At 46.7% G+C, this 26,688-nt stretch overlaps 1 protein-coding gene across 1 annotated transcript in view; it reads left to right on the forward strand.

Moving 5' to 3' along the window:
• LOC137517947 (probable acyl-CoA dehydrogenase 6) overlaps window positions 1-26,688 on the forward strand; it is a 145,839-nt gene that overhangs the window by 61,269 nt on the left and 57,882 nt on the right. The window contains exons 6-7 of the mRNA XM_068235023.1: window positions 24,277-24,444; window positions 26,004-26,177. Coding sequence (XP_068091124.1) covers window positions 24,277-24,444; window positions 26,004-26,177 — 342 coding nt within the window. The remainder of the gene's footprint in view (window positions 1-24,276; window positions 24,445-26,003; window positions 26,178-26,688) is intronic.

Consider the following 26,688-nt stretch of genomic DNA (forward strand, 5'->3'; position numbering starts at 1 on the left):
CTGCATGTTACGGACACGCAGGTCCTTGTATAACACCTGACTACATGTTACGCACACGCAGGTCCTTGTATAACACCTGACTACATGTTATGCACATGCAGGTCCTTGTATAACACCTGACTACATGTTACGCACATGCAGGTCCTTGTATAACGCCTGACTACATGTTACGCACATGCAGGTCCTTGTATAACGCCTGACTACATGTTACGCACACGCAGGTCCTTGTATAACACCTGACTACATGTTACGGACACGCAGGTCCTTGTATAACACCTGACTACATGTTACGGACACGCAGGTCCTTGTATAACACCTGACTACATGTTACGCACACGCAGGTCCTTGTATAACACCTGACTACATGTTACGCACACGCAGGTCCTTGTATAACACCTGACTACATGTTACGGACACGAAGGTCCTTGTATAACACCTGACTACATGTTACGGACACGCAGGTCCTTGTATAACACCTGACTACATGTTACGCACACGCAGGTCCTTGTATAACACCTGACTGCATGTTACGGACACGCAGGTCCTTCATCAGGTGTATAACACCCGACTACATGTTACGGACACGCAGGTCCTTGTATAACACCTGACTACATGTTACGGACACGCAGGTCCTTCATCAGGTGTATAACACCTGACTACATGTTACGGACACGCAGGTCCTTGTATAACACCTGACTACATGTTACGGACACGCAGGTCCTTCATCAGGTGTATAACACCTGACTACATGTTACGGACACGCAGGTCCTTGTATAACACCTGACTACATGTTACGGACACGCAGGTCCTTCATCAGGTGTATAACACCTGACTACATGTTACGGACACGCAGGTCCTTCATCAGGTGTATAACACCTGACTACATGTTACGGACACGCAGGTCCTTGTATAACACCTGACTACATGTTACGGACACGCAGGTCCTTGTATAACACCTGACTACATGTTACGGACACGCAGGTCCTTGTATAACACCTGACTACATGTTACGGACACGCAGGTCCTTGTATAACACCTGACTACATGTTACGGACACGCAGGTCCTTGTATAACACCTGACTACATGTTACGGACACGCAGGTCCTTGTATAACACCTGATTACATGTTACGGACACGCAGGTCCTTGTATAACACCTGACTACATGTTACGGACACGCAGGTCCTTGTATAACACCTGACTACATGTTACGGACACGCAGGTCCTTGTATAACACCTGACTACATGTTACGGACACGCAGGTCCTTGTATAACACCTGACTACATGTTACGGACACGCAGGTCCTTGTATAACACCTGACTACATGTTAAGGACACGCAGGTCCTTGTATAACACCTGACTACATGTTACGGACACGCAGGTCCTTGTATAACACCTGACTACATGTTAAGGACACGCAGGTCCTTGTATAACACCTGACTACATGTTACGCACACGCAGGTCCTTGTATAACACCTGACTACATGTTAAGGACACGCAGGTCCTTGTATAACACCTGACTACATGTTAAGGACACGCAGGTCCTTGTATAACACCTGACTACATGTTACGGACACGCAGGTCCTTGTATAACACCTGACTACATGTTACAGACACGCAGGTCCTTGTATAACACCTGACTACATGTTACGGACACGCAGGTCCTTGTATAACACCTGACTACATGTTACGGACACGCAGGTCCTTGTATAACACCTGACTACATGTTACGGACACGCAGGTCCTTGTATAACACCTGACTACATGTTACGGACACGCAGGTCCTTGTATAACACCTGACTGCATGTTACGGACACGCAGGTCCTTGTATAACACCTGACTACATGTTACGGACACGCAGGTCCTTGTATAACACCTGACTACATGTTACGGACACGCAGGTCCTTGTATAACACCTGACTACATGTTACGCACACGCAGGTCCTTGTATAACACCTGACTACATGTTACGCACACGCAGGTCCTTGTATAACACCTGACTACATGTTACGGACACGCAGGTCCTTGTATAACACCTGACTACATGTTACGCACACGCAGGTCCTTGTATAACACCTGACTACATGTTACGCACACGCAGGTCCTTGTATAACACCTGACTGCATGTTACGGACACGCAGGTCCTTGTATAACACCTGACTACATGTTACGCACACGCAGGTCCTTGTATAACACCTGACTACATGTTATGCACATGCAGGTCCTTGTATAACACCTGACTACATGTTACGCACATGCAGGTCCTTGTATAACGCCTGACTACATGTTACGCACATGCAGGTCCTTGTATAACGCCTGACTACATGTTACGCACACGCAGGTCCTTGTATAACACCTGACTACATGTTACGGACACGCAGGTCCTTGTATAACACCTGACTACATGTTACGGACACGCAGGTCCTTGTATAACACCTGACTACATGTTACGCACACGCAGGTCCTTGTATAACACCTGACTACATGTTACGCACACGCAGGTCCTTGTATAACACCTGACTACATGTTACGGACACGAAGGTCCTTGTATAACACCTGACTACATGTTACGGACACGCAGGTCCTTGTATAACACCTGACTACATGTTACGGACACGCAGGTCCTTGTATAACACCTGACTACATGTTACGGACACGCAGGTCCTTGTATAACACCTGACTACATGTTACGGACACGCAGGTCCTTGTATAACACCTGACTACATGTTACGCACACGCAGGTCCTTGTATAACACCTGACTACATGTTACGGACACGCAGGTCCTTGTATAACACCTGATTACATGTTACGGACACGCAGGTCCTTGTATAACACCTGACTGCATGTTACGCACACGCAGGTCCTTGTATAACACCTGATTACATGTTACGGACACGCAGGTCCTTGTATAACACCTGACTACATGTTACGCACACGCAGGTCCTTGTATAACACCTGACTACATGTTACGGACACGCAGGTCCTTGTATAACCCCTGACTACATGTTACGCACACGCAGGTCCTTGTATAACACCTGACTACATGTTACGCACACGCAGGTCCTTGTATAACACCTGACTACATGTTACGCACACGCAGGTCCTTGTATAACACCTGACTACATGTTATGGACACGAAGGTCCTTGTATAACACCTGACTACATGTTACGCACATGCAGGTCCTTGTATAACACCTGACTACATGTTACGGACACGCAGGTCCTTTTATAACACCTGCCTGCATGTTACGCACACGCAGGTCCATGTATAACACCTGACTACATGTTACGCACACGCAGGTCCTTGTATAACACCTGACTACATGTTACGCACACGCAGGTCCTTGTATAACACCTGACTACATGTTACGCACATGCAGGTCCTTGTATAACACCTGACTACATGTTACGGACACGCAGGTCCTTGTATAACACCTGATTACATGTTACGGACACGCAGGTCCTTGTATAACACCTGACTACATGTTACGGACACGCAGGTCCTTCATCAGGTATATAACACCTGACTGCATGTTACGGACACGCAGGTCCTTCATCAGGTGTATAACACCTGACTACATGTTACGGACACGCAGGTCCTTCATCAGGTGTATAACACCTGACTGCATGTTACGGACACGCAGGTCCTTGTATAACACCTGACTACATGTTACGGACACGCAGGTCCTTGTATAACACCTGACTACATGTTACGGACACGCAGGTCCTTGTATAACACCTGATTACATGTTACGGACACGCAGGTCCTTGTATAACACCTGACTACATGTTACGGACACGCAGGTCCTTGTATAACACCTGACTACATGTTACGGACACGCAGGTCCTTGTATAACACCTGACTACATGTTACGGACACGCAGGTCCTTGTATAACACCTGACTACATGTTACGGACACGCAGGTCCTTGTATAACACCTGACTACATGTTACGGACACGCAGGTCCTTGTATAACACCTGACTACATGTTACGGACACGCAGGTCCTTGTATAACACCTGACTACATGTTACGGACACGCAGGTCCTTGTATAACACCTGATTACATGTTACGGACACGCAGGTCCTTGTATAACACCTGACTACATGTTACGGACACGCAGGTCCTTGTATAACACCTGACTACATGTTACGGACACGCAGGTCCTTGTATAACACCTGACTACATGTTACGGACACGCAGGTCCTTGTATAACACCTGACTACATGTTACGGACACGCAGGTCCTTGTATAACACCTGACTACATGTTAAGGACACGCAGGTCCTTGTATAACACCTGACTACATGTTACGGACACGCAGGTCCTTGTATAACACCTGACTACATGTTAAGGACACGCAGGTCCTTGTATAACACCTGACTACATGTTACGCACACGCAGGTCCTTGTATAACACCTGACTACATGTTAAGGACACGCAGGTCCTTGTATAACACCTGACTACATGTTAAGGACACGCAGGTCCTTGTATAACACCTGACTACATGTTACGGACACGCAGGTCCTTGTATAACACCTGACTACATGTTACAGACACGCAGGTCCTTGTATAACACCTGACTACATGTTACGGACACGCAGGTCCTTGTATAACACCTGACTACATGTTACGGACACGCAGGTCCTTGTATAACACCTGACTACATGTTACGGACACGCAGGTCCTTGTATAACACCTGACTACATGTTACGGACACGCAGGTCCTTGTATAACACCTGACTGCATGTTACGGACACGCAGGTCCTTGTATAACACCTGACTACATGTTACGGACACGCAGGTCCTTGTATAACACCTGACTACATGTTACGGACACGCAGGTCCTTGTATAACACCTGACTACATGTTACGCACACGCAGGTCCTTGTATAACACCTGACTACATGTTACGCACACGCAGGTCCTTGTATAACACCTGACTACATGTTACGGACACGCAGGTCCTTGTATAACACCTGACTACATGTTACGCACACGCAGGTCCTTGTATAACACCTGACTACATGTTACGCACACGCAGGTCCTTGTATAACACCTGACTGCATGTTACGGACACGCAGGTCCTTGTATAACACCTGACTACATGTTACGCACACGCAGGTCCTTGTATAACACCTGACTACATGTTATGCACATGCAGGTCCTTGTATAACACCTGACTACATGTTACGCACATGCAGGTCCTTGTATAACGCCTGACTACATGTTACGCACATGCAGGTCCTTGTATAACGCCTGACTACATGTTACGCACACGCAGGTCCTTGTATAACACCTGACTACATGTTACGGACACGCAGGTCCTTGTATAACACCTGACTACATGTTACGGACACGCAGGTCCTTGTATAACACCTGACTACATGTTACGCACACGCAGGTCCTTGTATAACACCTGACTACATGTTACGCACACGCAGGTCCTTGTATAACACCTGACTACATGTTACGGACACGAAGGTCCTTGTATAACACCTGACTACATGTTACGGACACGCAGGTCCTTGTATAACACCTGACTACATGTTACGGACACGCAGGTCCTTGTATAACACCTGACTACATGTTACGGACACGCAGGTCCTTGTATAACACCTGACTACATGTTACGGACACGCAGGTCCTTGTATAACACCTGACTACATGTTACGCACACGCAGGTCCTTGTATAACACCTGACTACATGTTACGGACACGCAGGTCCTTGTATAACACCTGATTACATGTTACGGACACGCAGGTCCTTGTATAACACCTGACTGCATGTTACGCACACGCAGGTCCTTGTATAACACCTGATTACATGTTACGGACACGCAGGTCCTTGTATAACACCTGACTACATGTTACGCACACGCAGGTCCTTGTATAACACCTGACTACATGTTACGGACACGCAGGTCCTTGTATAACCCCTGACTACATGTTACGCACACGCAGGTCCTTGTATAACACCTGACTACATGTTACGCACACGCAGGTCCTTGTATAACACCTGACTACATGTTACGCACACGCAGGTCCTTGTATAACACCTGACTACATGTTATGGACACGAAGGTCCTTGTATAACACCTGACTACATGTTACGCACATGCAGGTCCTTGTATAACACCTGACTACATGTTACGGACACGCAGGTCCTTTTATAACACCTGCCTGCATGTTACGCACACGCAGGTCCATGTATAACACCTGACTACATGTTACGCACACGCAGGTCCTTGTATAACACCTGACTACATGTTACGCACACGCAGGTCCTTGTATAACACCTGACTACATGTTACGCACATGCAGGTCCTTGTATAACACCTGACTACATGTTACGGACACGCAGGTCCTTGTATAACACCTGATTACATGTTACGGACACGCAGGTCCTTGTATAACACCTGACTGCATGTTACGCACACGCAGGTCCTTGTATAACCCCTGACTACATGTTACGGACACGCAGGTCCTTGTATAACACCTGACTACATGTTACGGACACGCAGGTCCTTGTATAACACCTGACTACATGTTACGGACACGCAGGTCCTTGTATAACACCTGATTACATGTTACGGACACGCAGGTCCTTGTATAACACCTGACTACATGTTACGGACACGCAGGTCCTTGTATAACACCTGATTACATGTTACGCACACGCAGGTCCTTGTATAACACCTGACTACATGTTACGGACACGCAGGTCCTTGTATAACACCTGACTGCATGTTACGGACACGCAGGTCCTTGTATAACACCTGACTACATGTTACGCACACGCAGGTCCTTGTATAACACCTGACTGCATGTTACGGACACGCAGGTCCTTGTATAACACCTGACTGCATGTTACGCACACGCAGGTCCTTGTATAACCCCTGACTACATGTTACGGACACGCAGGTCCTTGTATAACACCTGACTACATGTTACGGACACGCAGGTCCTTGTATAACACCTGACTACATGTTACGGACACGCAGGTCCTTGTATAACACCTGACTGCATGTTACGCACACGCAGGTCCTTGTATAACACCTGACTACATGTTACGGACACGCAGGTCCTTGTATAACACCTGACTGCATGTTACGCACACGCAGGTCCTTGTATAACACCTGACTACATGTTACGGACACGCAGGTCCTTGTATAACACCTGACTGCATGTTACGCACACGCAGGTCCTTGTATAACACCTGACTACATGTTACGGACACGCAGGTCCTTGTATAACACCTGACTACATGTTACGCACACGCAGGTCCTTGTATAACACCTGATTACATGTTACGGACACGCAGGTCCTTGTATAACACCTGACTACATGTTACGGACACGCAGGTCCTTGTATAACACCTGACTACATGTTACGGACACGCAGGTCCTTGTATAACACCTGACTGCATGTTACGGACACGCAGGTCCTTGTATAACACCTGATTACATGTTACGGACACGCAGGTCCTTGTATAACACCTGATTACATGTTACGGACACGCAGGTCCTTGTATAACACCTGATTACATGTTACGGACACGCAGGTCCTTGTATAACACCTGACTACATGTTACGGACACGCAGGTCCTTGTATAACACCTGACTACATGTTACGCACACGCAGGTCCTTGTATAACACCTGACTACATGTTACAGACACGTAGGTCCTTGTATAACACCTGACTACATGTTACGCACACGCAGGTCCTTGTATAACACCTGACTACATGTTATGGACACGCAGGTCCTTGTATAACACCTGATTACATGTTACGGACACGCAGGCCCTTGTATAACACCTGACTACATGTTACGGACACGCAGGTCCTTGTATAACACCTGACTACATGTAACAGACACGCAGGTCCTTGTATAACACCTGACTACATGTTACGGACACGCAGGTCCTTGTATAACACCTGACTACATGTTACAGACACGCAGGTCCTTGTATAACACCTGACTACATGTTACGGACACGCAGGTCCTTGTATAACACCTGATTACATGTTACGCACACGCAGGTCCTTGTATAACACCTGACTACATGTTACAGACACGCAGGTCCTTGTATAACACCTGACTGCATGTTACGGACACGCAGGTCCTTGTATAACACCTGACTACATGTTACGCACACGCAGGTCCTTGTATAACACCTGACTGCATGTTACGGACACGCAGGTCCTTGTATAACACCTGACTGCATGTTACGCACACGCAGGTCCTTGTATAACACCTGATTACATGTTACGGACACGCAGGTCCTTGTATAACACCTGATTACATGTTACGGACACGCAGGTCCTTGTATAACACCTGATTACATGTTACGGACACGCAGGTCCTTGTATAACACCTGACTACATGTTACGGACACGCAGGTCCTTGTATAACACCTGACTACATGTTACGCACACGCAGGTCCTTGTATAACACCTGACTACATGTTACAGACACGTAGGTCCTTGTATAACACCTGACTACATGTTACGCACACGCAGGTCCTTGTATAACACCTGACTACATGTTATGGACACGCAGGTCCTTGTATAACACCTGATTACATGTTACGGACACGCAGGCCCTTGTATAACACCTGACTACATGTTACGCACACGCAGGTCCTTGTATAACACCTGACTACATGTTACGCACACGCAGGTCCTTGTATAACACCTGACTACATGTTACGGACACGCAGGTCCTTGTATAACACCTGACTACATGTTACGGACACGCAGGTCCTTGTATAACACCTGACTACATGTAACAGACACGCAGGTCCTTGTATAACACCTGACTACATGTTACGCACACGCAGGTCCTTGTATAACACCTGACTACATGTTACAGACACGTAGGTCCTTGTATAACACCTGACTACATGTTACGCACACGCAGGTCCTTGTATAACACCTGACTACATGTTACAGACACGTAGGTCCTTGTATAACACCTGACTACATGTTACGCACACGCAGGTCCTTGTATAACACCTGACTACATGTTACGGACACGCAGGTCCTTGTATAACACCTGACTACATGTTACGGACACGCAGGTCCTTGTATAACACCTGACTACATGTAACAGACACGCAGGTCCTTGTATAACACCTGACTACATGTTACGGACACGCAGGTCCTTGTATAACACCTGATGAAGGACCTGCATGTCCGTAACATGTAGTGTTGGTGAGCCGCCTCTTTCTTACGTTTGGTTGTACCAGGACCATTTGAGCAATCCGGTGGAGGCAAGGCATCGGCATAACTCAAGGTAACTACACCTGGGTGCTGTCCCCTTGGACTATACACTAGTTAAAGCAGAGCCACACCTCTGCTGATGTCACTACTCCTCATGTCATGTGCTCCGAGAGGCGGGATAGGCTGCATCCTCACAGAGGCGTAGCTGGGGGGGGGGGCGAGAGGGAGCACATGTCCACAGGAGCTCAGCGCCACTGCCGCACCCCCACGTGTGGGATAGGTCGGCTCACTGGCCGCTTCTGTCCCTCCCTCTGCAGAGGAGTGTGGCAAGGTGACTCACAGCAGAAGACTCACCGGCTCAGATGCTCTGTCCATGATGTCATCCCTCCTTGGTGACAGCGCCATCATGTGACAAGAGACGTCGCTGTTACCAAAGAAATGAGGCTGGACACGCTGCAGAGAGGAGATGATGTAATTGCTGGAACATTGGAGCTGGCGAGTCTTCTGCAGTTACATCTGGCTATCTGAATGGGGACATGGGGGAGATCTGGCTGTCTGTACAGCATTTGTACATTTGGCTCCACCCATGACCACACCCATGTTTTGATGCATGGCCACACCCAGGGGAAGGGGAGGCAGAAAAACGTTTTGCCCCGGGCACTGAATACCCTAGCTATGCCCATGCATCCTCACTGATGTCACTGGTCTGTAGTGAATGGATAGCCGCTTGTCCCACCTTCCAAATACATACTAAGAAGTTCATTCATTCCCTCCTCTGAATTTGCTCTAGGCTATGGTTTAGAGTGTGAGCTCCTCTGAGGACAGTCGGTGACATGACTATGTACTCTGTAAAGTGCTGCAGAAGATGTCAGTGCTATATAAATACATAATAATAATATGGTAGGACATTATACTATGACTATTGTAGGATTAGAGTGTGAGCTCCTCTGAGGACAGTCAGTGACATGACTATGTACTCTGTAATGTGCTGCAGGACATGTCAGTGCTATATAAATACATAGTAATAATATGGTAGGACATTACACTATGACTATGGCAGGGATTAGAGTGTGAGCTCCTCTGAGGACAGTCAGTGACATGACTATGTACTCTATAATGTGCTGCAGGAGATGTCAGTGCTATATAAATACATAGTAATAATATGGTAGGACATTACACTATGACTATAGTAGGATTAGAGTGTGAGCTCCTCTGAGGACAGTCGTTGACATGACTATGTACTCTGTAATGTGCTGCAGAAGATGTCAGTGCTATATAAATACATAATAATAATATGGTAGGACATTAGGCTATGACTATGGTAGGATTAGACTGTGAGCTCCTCTGAGGACAGTCAGTGACATAACTATGTACTCTGTAATGTGCTGCAGAAGATGTCAGTGCTATATAAATACATAATAATAATATGGTAGGACGTTAGACTATAACTATGGCAGGATTAGATTGTGAGCTCCTCTGAGGACAGTCAGTGACATGACTATGCACTCTGTAATGTGCTGCAGGAGATGCCAGTGCTATATAAATACATAATAATAATATGGTAGGACATTAGACTATGACTATGGTAGTGCCAATATCATACTGATGATGACAGATGAGATAGGACCACCCTGGAGAGGGTTATATGTAGACACAGGTGGTTGGTTGCACTTGGTGTGTGACGCTTTGTCATCCTGATAAAAGGGTTTGTCAAAGCCTGACATTTTTTCTTATTTCTCACAATAATAATTGAACCAGTAAAGTGTTCTCTCATTGGCTGGGAGTGGCAGCAGATTATCGCCTCACGGAGTATTTGGACGTCTGCACATGGTTGACAATCACCTGAAAGCATCACTGTTCTGCGTAACGTCAGGCTGCAGACTGGCTCTCAGTATTTGATGGTGACAGGATGTGACAAGGTGACAATGCCAGTGAGTTGATTTTACATTCCGTTTAGCTTCTGGCGGATTTGCAGCTATTTGCTGTCCTGAATGGCGATTAGCGCGAGTCCGCCTTCCGCCGTGCGCGATGTTAATATCGTTTCGCGGCGTGCGTGAAGTGACACTCGCTGTTTAGAAGTTAATTGTTTTTTTTAAGTGACTGGCAAGTGTCAGCATTCCACATTAATAAGGAGCGGCTTCGCCGCGGCGAAGAGAAACACGTTTTAATTAAGTCCTGTCATTCGCTGTGGCGGTCTGTACTAGTGCATCGGAGAGTCATTTACATGCAAATCGCTGGCGTGGGGGGAGCAGCTTAGCTGCAGAATGGAAGATAACAGAGTGTGCCTGGCATGGCTGAATCTCCCATCACAGGAGGACGGAAACATCCCTGAGTCCAGGAGACGTTATCACCAGAACTCCCTCCAGTGATCACGGCGAGCGAGCGGCGATGTCCTGCCAATCCGTAAAGCAATCTGCTTTCATCAGTAGTTTAAACTTCTCACACTTGCATACAAAGCTCTACACAAGCTATCGCCTCCATACATTTCCTCTTTAATCTCCAGATACCTCCCCGCCCGGACCCTCCGTTCCTCACAGGAGACCCTTTTGTCCTCCAGCCTAGTCACCTCCTCTCACTCTCGCATCCAAGACTTCTCACGGGCTGTCCCTCTCCTTTGGAACTCCCTCCCTCAGCCGGTTCGTCATGCCACGAGTCTGGAAACCTTCAAACGTACTCTGAAAACACACCTGTTCAGAAAAGCCTATAATTTGCTATAGGCAGCACTGAAGGCACACTGGCTCACCCACTAATCCTGGTGTTTCCTTCCCCTTTGTTTCCTCCCCACTACCCTCTAGATTGTAAGCCCGCAAGGGCAGGGACCTCCTCCTAGTGTTTCTCATACTGCTGTTATTTTAACATATGTACATGTACCAACTACATATCAACTATGTATGTATCTGTATTTACTCTATTCAATGTCATGACTGTACAGTGTCTTGTATTTCTTATGTATATTTGTTCCCCATTATTTGTTTGTACTATGTACAGCGCTACAGAAGATGTTGGCGCTATATAAATAAAAAATAATAATAATAATAATAATCAGCATCACTTCAAGGCTTCACGTGGCCAGAGCAGAGTCACATCCACAGGACAGTAATACTTAAAGAGACACTGAAGTGAAAAAAAATGATGATATAATGAATTGGTTGTGTAGTACGGATAATTACTAGAACATTATTAGCAAAGAAAATATTCTCATATTTTTATTTTCAGGTATATAGTGTTTTTTATAACATTGCGTCATTCTATAATATTTGCAGTTTACACACTACTCAGCATTCTAAATGATTTTACAGAGCAGGCCAGAGAACTTTTGAGATAGTGATGGCCCATACACACGGGTTACAACTGTCGTTGCAACCACGTGGCACGCGCGTGTTGCGGCGACAGGCCGCCCGTGTGCATGACGCGCGCGCCCCGAACCGTCTCTACTCAGAGTTGTCACTGGGCGATTGACTTCGTCAATCGCCTGCAACAGCTGTCGCCGCAACTTCGCCGCAACTGTCGCTAGTCTGCCGTGTGTATGCGGACTAGCGACAGCAACTCCATACACAATGTATGGAGCTTCCGGCGGGGAAGAGGAACCTTTGGCGACAGCTTCCGCCGCATCTCTGTCCCTCTGTGCGCCGTGTGTACGGATGTAGCACAGAGGGACCTGGCGACGAGCTGTCGCTGCTTTTTTTTTTTTCCCCGCAACTTGCTACATTTGTGCCTTGTGAGTACAGTGACAGTTGAGATAACAAGCTTCAGAAGACAGAGAAGACCAAAGTCGTGGAGCTCAATGGCTCCTTGCATAGATAACAACTGGAGTTTCTTACCTCTTTCTGTACTGGAAACAATATTAGACTCACATCTCTGCTCCTAATGTTTTATTTCTTAGCACATACATATCATTATATCACAATTTTTTTCCGCTTCAGTGTCTGTTTAGTGATGGGAAGGGACCAAAAAAATGCACAGAAATCCAAGAGACAATGGTGTGGCATAAACTCGGGATGGCCAGAAATTCAGATATACGATTCCGATGGCGTTCCGCATTCCGGGAAGTGGCTTTCAGTGTGAATCTGAATTTGTGATTTCCCTGGAATGTTTATCACCTCACCAGGGAATGTTTGTGGTTTTTTTGCCCAATATGCACAGTTGTAATGATGGCCCAAACAGTGCGCGGGCGGACGGTTCCCAGCCAACTTAGGCTGTTTAGCGCTTGCATTAAATGCAGATTTTTTTTTCAATTTTTTTTTTAAAAGACTTTATAGTTTTTGAGCAAATCGAATTTAAAGTTCTCGTGCAGAATGCAGGACATGTTTCCCTGGTTGCCGAATTTAGCAGTTAATAGCAAAGCCCCCTGATGTGCTAGAAACGCCACATTTGCAGGATATGTGGAGCAGGGCAGCGGGAACAATAGCAAAAAAAAAAAATTAAAAAGACATTACAGTTTTTGAGAAAGTCGATGCTAAAATTAGAGGAAAATAGTAGCAAAGTCACTGAGCTAAAATGGCAGATAATGTATTAAAACGTACATAAATGTATGTATTTATAATTTTTTAATATGTTTTTGGAGTGTAGGAAATTTTTTTTAAAAAGGACACGGGATCCCCCCCTCCCGGATCCCCCCCCATACCATGGACCATGCGGGCTGGTATAGCTGAGGGTGCGAAGCCCCACGCGGCTGGGGCTCTGTATTCTGGCTATCCCAGGCTGCATGGGGGACCCCACCATTCTTTTCTTTTATATTTCCCACACTCTGAATATATATTAAAAAAATAAATACATTTATCAGAATCAGAATCAATTTATTTTCGCCAAGTAAGTTTGCACCTACAAGGAATTTATCTTGGCAGTTGCTTAAACAAACACAAACAAAAAACAATACAAGGACAGACAGTGTGAATATTACAAGTTAAGGACATTATAAGTATAGTGGCAGTAAGCAATGTGAGAATTGTTCATGTTTAGTTCTGTGCTGATTACTTTCAGTCCTAGCAGCTCTAACGTGGTTCAGCATTAAGTATGGCTACCGCTTGAGGAAAAACACTGTTCCTGTGTCTGGAGGTTTTGGTAGCGATTGACCGGAATCTTACTCCTGAAGGCATGCGCTGGAAGATGGAGTGAGCAGGGTGGGAGGGGTCAGAGGCAATCTTGGGAAAATGGAGTGAGCAGGGTGGGAGGGGTCAGAGGCAATCTTGGGAAGATGGAGTGAGCAGGGTGGGAGGGGTCAGAGGCAATCTTGGGAAGATGGAGTGAGCTGGGTGAGAGGGGTCAGAGGCAATTTTGGTCGCTCTCTTTCTGCACCTGCTAGTGTAAAGATCCTGCAGGGAAGGTAAGCTACAGCCAATTATCCTTTTCGCTGATCGGATGATGCGCTGCAGCCTCCCCTTTTCTAATGCTGAGCAGGAGCTGAACCATACAGTCATGGATGATGTTATGGTGGATTCGATGATTGCAGTGTAGAACTGCACCATTAGCTTTTGAGGTAGGCCAAACTTTTTCAGCTGCCGCAGATGGTACATTCTCTGTTTTGCTTTCTTGACAATAGTGGCAGTGTTGTTGTCCCATTTTAAGTCGTTTGAGATTGTGGACCCAAGAAACTTGAATGACTCTACTTGGGTTATTGTGGATCCATTTATGGTTAAGGGGAGGTGCTGGGGGGGAGATCTCCTAAATTCTATTATCATCTCCATGGTTTTGAGAGCATTTAGTTCTAAGTTGTTGCTGCTGCACCAGGAGGAAAGCTGTCCCACCACATGCCTGTATGCAGACTCATCCCCGTTTTGAATGAGACCAACAACTGTTGTGTCGTCTGCAAACTTCAGAACCTTAACAGATGGATCTGTGGAGATGCAGTCATTGGTGTAAAGTGAGTACAGCAGTGGGGAAAGCACACAGCCCTGGGGTGCACCAGTACTGACTGTCAGAGAGCTTGATGTGAGTTTACCAAGTCTAACACGCTGTCTTCTGTCGGTTAAGAAGTCGGTTATCCATTTGCAGAGGGATTCAGGTATGTGTAGCTGGGAGAGCTTGCTGTGCAGCAGTGATGGAATTATGGTATTAAATGCAGAGCTGAAATCTATAAATAAAATCCTGGTGTAGGTTCCTGGGATATCTAAATGCTGTAGTACATAATGCATACACATGTTCACGGCATCGTCTGCGGATCTGTTAGGTCTGTAGGCAAATTGCAAAGAGTCCAGCAGGGGATCTGTGATGGATTTCAGATAAGTCATTATCAGTTTTTCAAATGCTTTCATGACCAGTGATGTCAGGGCAACAGGCCTGTAATCATTTAAACATGTAGGTTTTGTTTTTTTTTGAATTGGTACAATAGTTGCGCATTTAAAACAGGCAGGAACAATTGAGAGTTCTAGAGATGCTTTGAATATGTCTGTAAATACAGGCGCTAATTGGTCGCCACAGAGATTCAAGCATTTCGCAGACACAGCGTCTGGTTATATACATGTTAATACATTATCTGTCATTTTAGTGCATTGACTTTGCTACTTTTTTCCTCTAACTTTAGCATCAATTCTCTCAAAAACTATAAGGTCTTTTTGATTTTTTTTCCTATCACATACCCTGCAGATTTGGTGTTTCTAGCACATAAGGGGGCTTTGCTATAAACTGCTAAAGTCGTCGGCCAGGGAAACATTTCCCACATTCTGCACAATAAATTTAAAATTGATTTTTTTCAAAAACTATAAGGTCTTTTTGAAAATGTTTTTTTTTCTTTTTGTACCCACTGCTCTCTTCCACATACCTTGCAAATGTGGTGTTTCTAGCACGTAAAGGGGGCTTTGCTATTAACCGCTAAAGTCCCTGGCCGTTTGCCTGCCATTTAAGTCTATGGAGCCCACTGCGAACAGACAGTTCGCAAACATTTGTTGTAAATTTGTGTTCGCGAATCGAACATTTGATGTTCGCTACATCACTAATCAAAAGAAAGAGTAGTGAATTTCTTGCCCGGGTTTCCATGGGGCCAGTACACAGTGCATGCTGACCTCCTGGGAAACCGTGTGGAAGTGGCAACCTTTAAGAAGGGGACCCCCAGATGCCAGCCTCCTCCCCAGGTGAGATGAGTACAGGGGTAAAAAGTAACCCTTACCCATTTCCACAAAGGGTTAAATGAAATAAAAACACAACCACTGATATAGTCCTTTAATGTTCTTGATTAACAATAAATACCAGTGATGCTCAAATCCGATCTGGATGAAATGCAGATAGTTGTATTCCAGATTTCATCCTGTTAAAATCAAATCACCTGGGCGGAGGAGTCAATCTTACCCATCATGACGTCTTATTTGTCCGTCCCTCGGCGCCTCCCACGATGCGGTCCACGCGCGTCACGTGACTACCTTCCGGGTTGAAGGAGGAAGTGTATAGTCACGTGACGCCAGGTTGGACCTCATCGCGGGAGGCGCCGAGGGACGGACGAAGAAGACGTCATGATAGGTAAGATTAAACTCCCCGCCCACCCCGCCCAGGTGACTTGAATTTATCAGGATCGGATTTGAGCATCACTGATAAATACCTACCATCGCCGCCACATCTCTGTGCACCCGCTTCCACACACGCTGCACCCGCTGCCACACACGCTGCACCCCCGTGCAGCTATACTTAATATAGCTGAGAGCCCTGTCTCCCGCCGCTGCACCGCCGGCTCCCGCTGTCCTCCCCGCCCCCCACATCTGTCACCCATGCTGGCACCTAGTGCACCCATGGGAAAGAGGGACAGTTGGGAGCTATGCCTGCATATAGAGCTGGTCAGTGCCGGAGTTTAGTGCGGCCACTTTGGTAGATTTTTGTAGATTTCTGTGTCAGCACAGATCATGTGAACTTCTGTATCAGGTTTACATTCAGGTAGGTGAAGGGGGTGTGGCTATGGCATATCTGCTGTCAGTGGGCTGTGCGGCGGAGGCGGGGCCTGACTGTTACGGCTAGAGTATCCCTTTAAGCACACTGACATCTGACACATGCAGTTACTGAGTCGGCTTGTCTGGCCAGTAACTCTCTGGCTGCCGCACTGTCACAGAGACACACAGTGATGACTTCAGGGAAGCAGTGAGTAACCCCGGCATTCGCAGCTGCGGTTTAACGAGCGACTCGCTGCCCTCTGACCGACTTTCCCTGCCGCTGAGGGGAGAATGATTCCCAGGACCTCACTGACCTCATTCCGGGGGTCCTGGGAATATGGATCTGTGCAGCGGTGATGGAGACAACATGCTGATTACTGGATACGGCTCAGTGTTGCTCCATGTCCTTAAAGGGCACCTGAAGTGAGAGGGATACGGAGGCTGCCATATATAGTGGAGGAAATAATTATTTGACCCCTCACTGATTTTGTAAGTTTGTCCAATGACAAAGAAATGAAAAGTCTCAGAACAGTATCATTTCAATGGTAGGTTTATTTTAACAGTGGCAGATAGCACATCAAAAGGAAAATCGAAAAAATAACCTTAAATAAAAGATAGCAACTGATTTGCATTTCATTGAGTGAAATAAGTTTTTGAACCCCTACCAACCATTAAGAGTTCTGGCTCCCACACAGTGGTTAGACACTTCTACTCAATTAGTCACCCTCATTAAGGACACCTGTCTTAACTAGTCACCTGTATAAAAGACACCTGTCCACAGAATCAATCAATCAAGCAGACTCCAAACTCTCCAACATGGGAAAGACCAAAGAGCTGTACAAGGATGTCAGAGACAAAATTGTAGACCTGCACAAGGCTGGAATGGGCTACAAAACCATTAGCAAGAAGCTGGGAGAGAAGATGACAACTGTTGGTGTGATTTTTCGAAAATGGAAGGAGCACAAAATGACCATCAATCGACCTCGCTCTGGGGCTCCACGCAAGATCTCACCTCGTGGGGTGTCAATGGTTCTGAGAAAGGTGAAAAAGCATCCTAGAACTACATGGGAGGAATTAGTGAATGACCTCAAATTAGCAGGGACCACAGTCGCCAAGAAAACCATGGGAAACACATTACACCGCAATGGATTAAAATCCTGCAGGGCTCGCAAGGTCCCCCTGCTCAAGAAGGCACATGTGCAGGCCCGTCTGAAGTTTGCCAATGAACACCTGAATGATTCTGTGAGTGACTGGGAGAAGGTGCTGTGGTCTGATGAGATCAAATTAGAGCTCTTTGGCATTAACTCAACTCGCTGTGTTTGGAGGAAGAAAAATGCTGCCTATGACCCCCAAAACACCCTCCCCACCGTCAAGCATGCGGGTGGAAACATTTTGCTTTGGGGGTGTTTTTCTGCTAAGGGCACAGGACAACTTAATCGCATTAACGGGAAAATGGACAGAGCCATGTATCGTGAAATCCTGAACGACAACCTCCTTCCCTCTGCCAGGAAACTGAAAATGGGTCGTGGATGGGTGTTCCAGCACGACAATGACCCAAAACATACAGCAAAGGCAACAAAGGAGTGGCTCAAGAAGAAGCACATTAAGGTCATGGAGTGGCCTAGTCAGTCTCCGGACCTTAATCCAATAGAAAACCTATGGAGGGAGCTCAAGCTCAGAGTTGCACAGAGACAGCCTCGAAACCTTAGGGATTTAGAGATGATCTGCAAAGAGGAGTGGACCAACATTCCTTCTAAAATGTGTGCAAACTTGGTCATCAATTACAAGAAATGTTTGACCTCTGTGCTTGCAAACAAGGGTTTTTCCACTAAGTATTAAGTCTTTTATTGTTAGAGGGTTCAAAAACTTATTTCACTCAATGAAATGCAAATCAGTTGCTATCTTTTATTTAAGGTTATTTTTTCGATTTTCCTTTTGATGTGCTATCTGCCACTGTTAAAATAAACCTACCATTGAAATGATACTGTTCTGAGACTTTTCATTTCTTTGTCATTGGACAAACTTACAAAATCAGTGAGGGGTCAAATAATTATTTCCTCCACTGTATATATCCTTTTAACTAATGCACATTGCTTGGCAGCCCTGCTGATCCTCTGCCTCCAATACATTTAGCCACAGCCCCGAACAAGCATGCAGCAGATCAGGTGACTGAAGTGTGACTGGATTAGCTTATTAGCGTGCTTGTTTCCGGTGTGTGATTCAGACACTACTGCAGCCAAAGAGATCAGCATTTCCTCCAAGATGATCCGCCACAGCTCTTTTACCAAAATTGCTTTATTGGATCTTAAAAGACAGACAATAAAATCTGCACAGCGCCAGCTTTTATTGTCTGTCTTTTAAGATCCAATAAAGCAATTTTGGTAAAAGAGCTGTGGCGGATCACCTTGGAGGAATTGTACGATATACCCAGGCGGTACACCGGTAGATCCGTAGCACGCTGGTCCCCTGCATCATTGGAGTGCTGTCCTGCACACCTTTGTGGCAAAGAGACCAGCAGGGCTGCCAGGCAACCGGTATTGTTTAACAGGAAATAAATATGACAGCCTCTATATCCCTCCCAATTCGGAGCGGTAGGATCAGCCATACTATGCCAATGAAAAAAAACACATATATAAGTAGATAAATACTTGATCTACTTACATAACACATGTATTGTACTGTCCACGTTTTGATTTCAGTGAATGTTATATAGTAAATGACGAGAATTCTGTACCTGGTGGGGGCCATGTCTTTTGCCCACAGTTAAAGGGATACTGTAGGGGGGTTGGGGGAAAATGAGTTGAACTTACCCGGGGCTTCTAATGGTCCCCCGCAGACATCCTGTGCCCGCGCAGCCACTCACCAATGCTCCGGCCCCGCCTCCGCTTCACTTCTGGAATTTCTGACTTTAAAGTCTGAAAACCACTGCGCCTGCGTTGCCGTGTCCTCGATCCTGCTGATGTCACCAGGAGCATACTGTGTATGCGCTGTACGCTCCTGGTGACATCAGCAGGAGCGAGGACATGGCAACGCAGGCGCAGTGGTTTTCAGACTTTAAAGTCTGAAATTCCATAAGTGAACCGGAGGCGGGGCCGGAGCATCGGTGAGTTGCTGCGTGGGTACAGGACGTCTGCAGGGGACCGTAAGAAGCCCCGGGTAAGTTCAACTCATTTTCCCCTGACCCCCCTACAGTATCCCTTTAAGGCTAACTCGTGATGTCATTTCTGCCCTTTACTTTTTTTCTTGTCTCCTCCAACCGCTGAGTCGCCTCAGCCTTGCTTGTAAACACAAGTGAGTAGGGGATTAGGTTTCAGATAAGCAGCTGGCAGGGAAATAAAGGGAAGAGGAGGAATAGATTATAGATAAAAAGAAACCCCAGCATGCAATTCTTTGGCACGACTACTAAAGGGCCATTGTTACTTAAGTATGTGATAACTCCAAATCATAACAGCAGAAAAAGTTTTGAAAGTTTTGAATGCAGGATTAGCATCTTTATCACTTAACCCTCCTGGCGGTTAATTTTTTTTGCCAAAATGGCAAAAATCCTTTTTTTTTTTATTTATTTTTTTTGTGTTTCATGTAAAGCTACCAGAGTGGTAGTTACATGAAACACCACTAGAGGGCGCATGTGTCCCTCTAGTGCGATCGTCGCCGGCATCTATAGCAAACAGGGGAACGCGTATATAACGCGCTCCCCTGTTTGGCTTCTCCTGTCGCCATGTCGACGATCGGAATGACGTCATGGACGTCAGCCGACGTCCTGACGTCAGACACCTCCGATCCAGCCCATAGCGCTGCCCGGAACTCATTGGTCCGGGCAGCGCAGGGCTCTGGCGGGGGGGGGGGCCCTCTTGCGCCGCTGCGTACGGGCAATCGCCGCAGAGCGGCGGCGATCAAGCTGTACGCGCGGCTAGCAAAGTGCTAGCTGCGCGTACAGCATTTTAAATGGAGCAAATCGCTCCACCAGGGGCTGAGATATCTTCCTGCGCGGCATAGCCCGAGCTCAGCTCGGGCTTACCGCCAGGAAGGTTTTTAATACACTCAGACCAGTTGCTGTTAAAATTTGATTTTTATGGTGACGATACCGCTTTAAGATGGAGAGGAAATATTCACAGTTGGAGTAAACGTCCAGCAGACCAGCGGTCTCTATATGCCCCTTGTAGGGTAACTCAAAGCTCTCCATTTATCTACCTCTTCTCATTGCTAGAGATGTCGGCGAACTCCTCACTTGTACTACTTCCGGGTCGCTATGACCCAGAGTAGTACGGCTGCGCTGGCCCGGCGGTGCCCGTCCTAGATCGCGCTCCTGTTGCCGGGCACTTTCTGCGCATGTGCGTGACGTCATGAGTGACCCGGAAGTAGTACTGCCCCAATAGAGATTCGCCTGCAAACAGTTCGGCCCAGTCATTGCAGGAGATATTAAACATATAAAAAGTTTTCTTTATATTGTGAAAGAGAATCCTCAATGGATCAGCAACACCAACTCCACCAGTCCCCCTCTGTCGCTGCTGCCAAACACCTGAATACTACAGCCGTCCCCCCTCTCCTGATAGAGTCCGGTATCTGCAGAAACTCTTATCATATAGGAAAGTCCATCTTAAGACGGTCTCCACCAGAGGTAACAAGACGGTTCTGATTCATTCTCACTGGCTGGAGAATTTCTTCCAGTAGAGTTCTTCTTGAAAAAGGGAAGACTGGGTCGAGTTATGGAAGAATTTCCCACAGTGGGCCGAGTTATGGAAGAATTTCCCACAGTGGACATCTCTATCTCCAACCTCAGGAGAAGGATCGGTTGGCTGGGGTTGAATCTTCCTGGTCTGTTTATTGTTCCCATGAGATCAGAGCATGACCGGTGAGGTCGGCTCGCTCAGCAGCTACACGTCTTCATACCACAATCGTTCTACCTCCATCTCGTGTTTCTGGGACACATCTGTATCTGCTTACAGATTATGATGTGAGGGAACCTTGCTGATCGATGTGCGGAGGCCCTGGGGAGACCATCTGAGCAGTCACAGGAAACACTGAGGGGTAAAGAAACCAAATTAATGTACACAAATGGTGCCCGTGGTTTGTGTGGGCCGGTCAGATTTTGGTTGTGTGGTTCTTTTACATTTTGGGTCTTGGCTACACAACAGTTTTCTCACCGATGGTGTTTCCTTCTGATGATCATGTGACCTGAAACATTCCACTTCCTGACACATGTTCCTAATCTCCCTCCTTTAAAATTCAGTACCTAAAATTTACCATTCACCCTTCTGATCCCTAATATTAAAGCATATCCGACCCGAGGCAAAGCTACCTAAGGTAAGTACAGAAGTATGTTCCTGCTGGATCTACATACCTCTGTGGGTGTTGTCTGTCCCCCCCCCCCCCCCCCTATTCTCTCCAGTGCCCATAATCACTCCTTAAAATAATTGAATTTTGGCTAAAGTACAATTTTCAGACAAGAAGGCGAGCTTACGGCAAGGTTCCCTCCTATCACCTGTCACCTGAACCAGTCTCATCTGAACCAAGAAATGCTATCAATGCTGGAGGCCTTGGGGTAGATGTAGAAGAGACCATGGGAGGGTGTGACAAGCAACCACCAATCCTGTTCTGCTATGCCCGAGGATAACTAACTCTTAAAGACCTCGTCCTGAAGGGTAGGGTTGACATAAGAAGGATAAAGTCCATCCCTCTTACAAAAGAGGAGAAATCTGGCAGAACATGATTTTTCCCGCGCACGAGTGTCCAATCACCAACCAGACTGCACACCTGCATTCACCGGGCTCCACAAGTCCATGAGTGTTATTTTGAACCTGTATTACGCTAGGCACGGAAGGTCTGGTTTGTCTGGAAACTTCTCAAAACAGGTTTCAGAATGACGAGCCCAACAACTTTGAAAATATTGTTCTGCTAGCGTTTTTCTAAAGGCTAGAAGTCCCATGAAATATGGGGAAATATTAATTTTCTGTGTTACAGCGTTTCTTTGTCTCTGGTCACAGCAGGGGTGCGTATACACCTTTGATATGGATCTTTTTGAACCCAGTAGAGCTTCTAGAGATGTTAAATCAGGCCATACACTCATTAGATTAGCAGCAGGTAGATCATCAGATAGATTTCGGATCTATCTGATGTGTTTAGGAACATTTTTTTACTAGGAACAGATTTCCAATAGATTTCAGTTTGAAATCTATTGAAAATCGATCTGGTGGCATTTTTTTTGCCATCAGATTTCCATTAGGGCTAATGCAAAATGATAAGCAATCTCATCAGATCGACCTAGATTTTCCAGCCTGCCAGATCGATTGAAATCGATCGATTGGTCAATCGATTTGCAATCGATCGATCGATTTTGATCGATCGCCAAAAGTATATGGGCCCCTTAAGACTCCTGACGTTTTGGAGCTGCTCAGTCTAGTGTCAAGGCACTTTTAGGATCTCTGTCAACCTTGATTTAGGAGTTTGTCAGGGGGGTGCTGTGCTTTCCATGAAAGCTCTGATAAGACCTAATTACGTATGCCATTTTGGCCTGACATGTTTTCAGGTGGCCATACACTTATAGATTTGCAGCAGATTCGACCAACAGATAGATTTCTGTCAGATGCCTGTCAAGTCGAATCTGATGTGTGCCACACACTAGGGACAGATTTCCAATAGATTTCAGAATTAAATCTATTGGAAATTGATCTAAATGCATTATTGGACCATTACATCCAAAGCTACTCTATGGGCCATGGATCTGCTACCAGCAGCCGATCCACCTAGTTCTTCCATCCTGTCAGATAGATCAAATCCATCAAAATTGGTTGCAAATTGATAGATTTTAGAGAATTGATTTCTGAACGATCGGTTCCATAGAATCGATCGATTGCTGAAATCGACCAGTGTATGTGCCCCTTTAGAGAATGTTAATTGTCAGCTTTAGCTGCTTGTGACATGGTGACTGATATACAGCATGTAATGATGTATTCGATAATGGAATACAGTGAATGTGTCACCGGGAAGATTGGGGCGGGCTCTGGCCAGCAAATGAAATAGAGGAACCTTTGCAGAGGTCGCCGGTTCTCGGGGGGCAGGAAGGGGACACACGGGCTGCAGAGTTAGTTGATTAGTTATTATTGATATTGATTTGTAATCCATATATTGATGTATGAATGGAGCTGGTGTATTTATCAGCTGTCTCATCTTCTATGTAACACGTTGTGTCGTCCCTCCAGGCATTAAGACCGCGGCGGTGAGGAAAGGAGATGATTACGTCATTAATGGCAGTAAGATGTGGATAACAAATGGCTACCAGGCGGACTGGATGTGTCTCCTCGCCAACACCAGCGCCGGGGCGCCGCACAAGAACAAATCCCTTATCTGTCTGCCCATGAAGACTCCGGGTAAGTGAAAGACTCAGCTGATAATTCTGCTCCGCTGCCTGGAGGCCTCACGGTTATTTACTGATGAGGCGTGGCCAAACATGGCGTCTGCAGGTGGCCCCTCCTCTCCCGCACCGCTGGGCAGGAAGAGACCCGCCCACCATGATTCTGTCTCCTGTAAAATACTCACACTAATGATCACTTGATGATCAGTTTGGGTGACAGTCATTGATCTGGTGGTTAGGCCTCTTATCTACAGGTTGGGGTGTGTGTGGTCTGCGGACGGCTGTCTGCCGCACTCGCTCAGGACTCCGCTCAACTCACTATCTCCATGTTTCCTTCCTCCCAATCACTAGATTTATTATCACACTTTATTTATAATAACACAGCGCTGTACAGTATATGTGGGAGGCATTACAGCATTAATCAATGTTACACAGGGACATTATTCTGCGCTCTGCTATTGTACATAAAATAGTGATGTGACCATGCAGGGATAACTATATCGGACGAGGCCCTGAATCTCTATGGTGGGGGAGGAGAGCACTGCCAAAAAGGCTTACAATCTGGGGGGAGGGACATATAAGGAGGGGTGGGGTGTAAGTCCAAGGGAGGGGGTGGAGCTATCAAGATGGCGGGGAACAGATATTTCAATAAATTGAACTTTAACTGTCAAAAATAAAGAGTTTCACTTACCTGGTCCCCTGCAGCCGTCCTGTGCCTGCGCCGGTCCTCAATGATCCTCCGTTCCCCTGCCGTCAGCTAGTTTCATTTTTGCTGACTTGGAGTCGCGGGCCACTGCGTCTGCACAGCCCTGGCAATGCGTATCCTTGTTCGTGTTGCCGTCCACAATAGCGTCCTGCGCAGGCGCAGGACTCTATTGTGAAGGGGAACGCAAGAAAGGATAAGTGTCCCATAGAGTAGGGGCAGCTCTGGAGAAGTCCTGGAGTCTCGGATGTGTGATGCCACTTGGTGTTAGTGAACGGGAGCACGCGTATGATGCAGAAGGAGAAATGACAAAGGGAGAGATTCTCAGGGAATCCCCATCAATGTCAGAGCCGGGGAGACTGTGATCAGCGCTGAACAATTCTCCTGGATCAGGCGGCGGGTCCCAAAGCGTCAGGAGTAACCCAAATAAATAACATAGTTATACCTTCTCCATTTAACAACATCCGTACAAATCAGCAGCAAATGTAAATTCCACGGGATCTGACATGTTACGGGGCTGACCCAAAACTTTGCAGAGCTAATCAGATTCTGGGACTGCTAATCCATTAACCAGCAGCTCCGACATCTGATCAGCAAGGGAAAGTTCTGTTCAGCTCCCGCTAATTCCAGATCCTGTGCAAAGCAAATCTGCGTGTTAGTCAAATATTCTGCTCATCCCTCATTCACTATGTATGTTCCTCTATCCTGCAGGGCAGTCTGCTTGGCTCACAAACCTCCACACCAGCAGGGGGCACTAAACAATCTGTAATACTTTCCTGAGAATACACATAAATATAGAATGAGTAAATAAGACCAGTAAAAAGCTCCTCATGTATCTCCTGTATGTCTGACTGCAGATTTCCTGATTTCAGGTGTTCATGTCAGCCGCAAAATCGACAAAATGGGGATGAAGTCTTCAGACACAGCGGAGATCTTCTTTGAGGAAGTGCGAGTCCCCAGCAAGTATCTGATAGGAGAGGAAGGAATGGGTTTCAAGTACCAGATGCTGCAGTTCCAGGAAGAGCGCATGTGGGGCGTGGCCAATGGTAAGTCGCCAGCTACAGCGTCTCCTCCCCTCCTCCAATCTCAGATGAGTCCCCTCCCCCTTCCTGCCCCACCGCCCACTCTATTACTAGTCTCCTCCCCTCTCTCCTCCCCCCTCCCCTCTCTCCTCCCCTCTTCCAATCTGGGACGAGTACCCTCCCCACCCTTACTGCCCCACCCCCCACTCTGGTACTAGTCTCCTCCCCTCTCTCTCCCCCCCCTCCCCTCTCCTCCCATCTTCCAATCTGGGACAAGTACCCTCCCCACCCTTACTGTCCCTCCCCCCACTCTATTACTAGTCTCCTCCCCTCTTTCCTTTGGGGTTACCTGATGGGTTCAGCTGAAAGTAAGAGGACACAGTCAGACAGCCAAAATGACAGATTGCCCAGCAAGCTCATGGTGACCAGATCTCCTAAGGGCCCGTTCTCACCTGAGCGGGAATCGCGCGATTCCCGCTCACGGCAAACCGCTAGCGGTTCTGCAAGAACCGCTACACAATGTAGCGAGTGGCAG

This window comes from Hyperolius riggenbachi, chromosome 5, assembly GCF_040937935.1.
Source record: "Hyperolius riggenbachi isolate aHypRig1 chromosome 5, aHypRig1.pri, whole genome shotgun sequence".
Classification (NCBI taxonomy): domain Eukaryota; kingdom Metazoa; phylum Chordata; class Amphibia; order Anura; family Hyperoliidae; genus Hyperolius; species Hyperolius riggenbachi.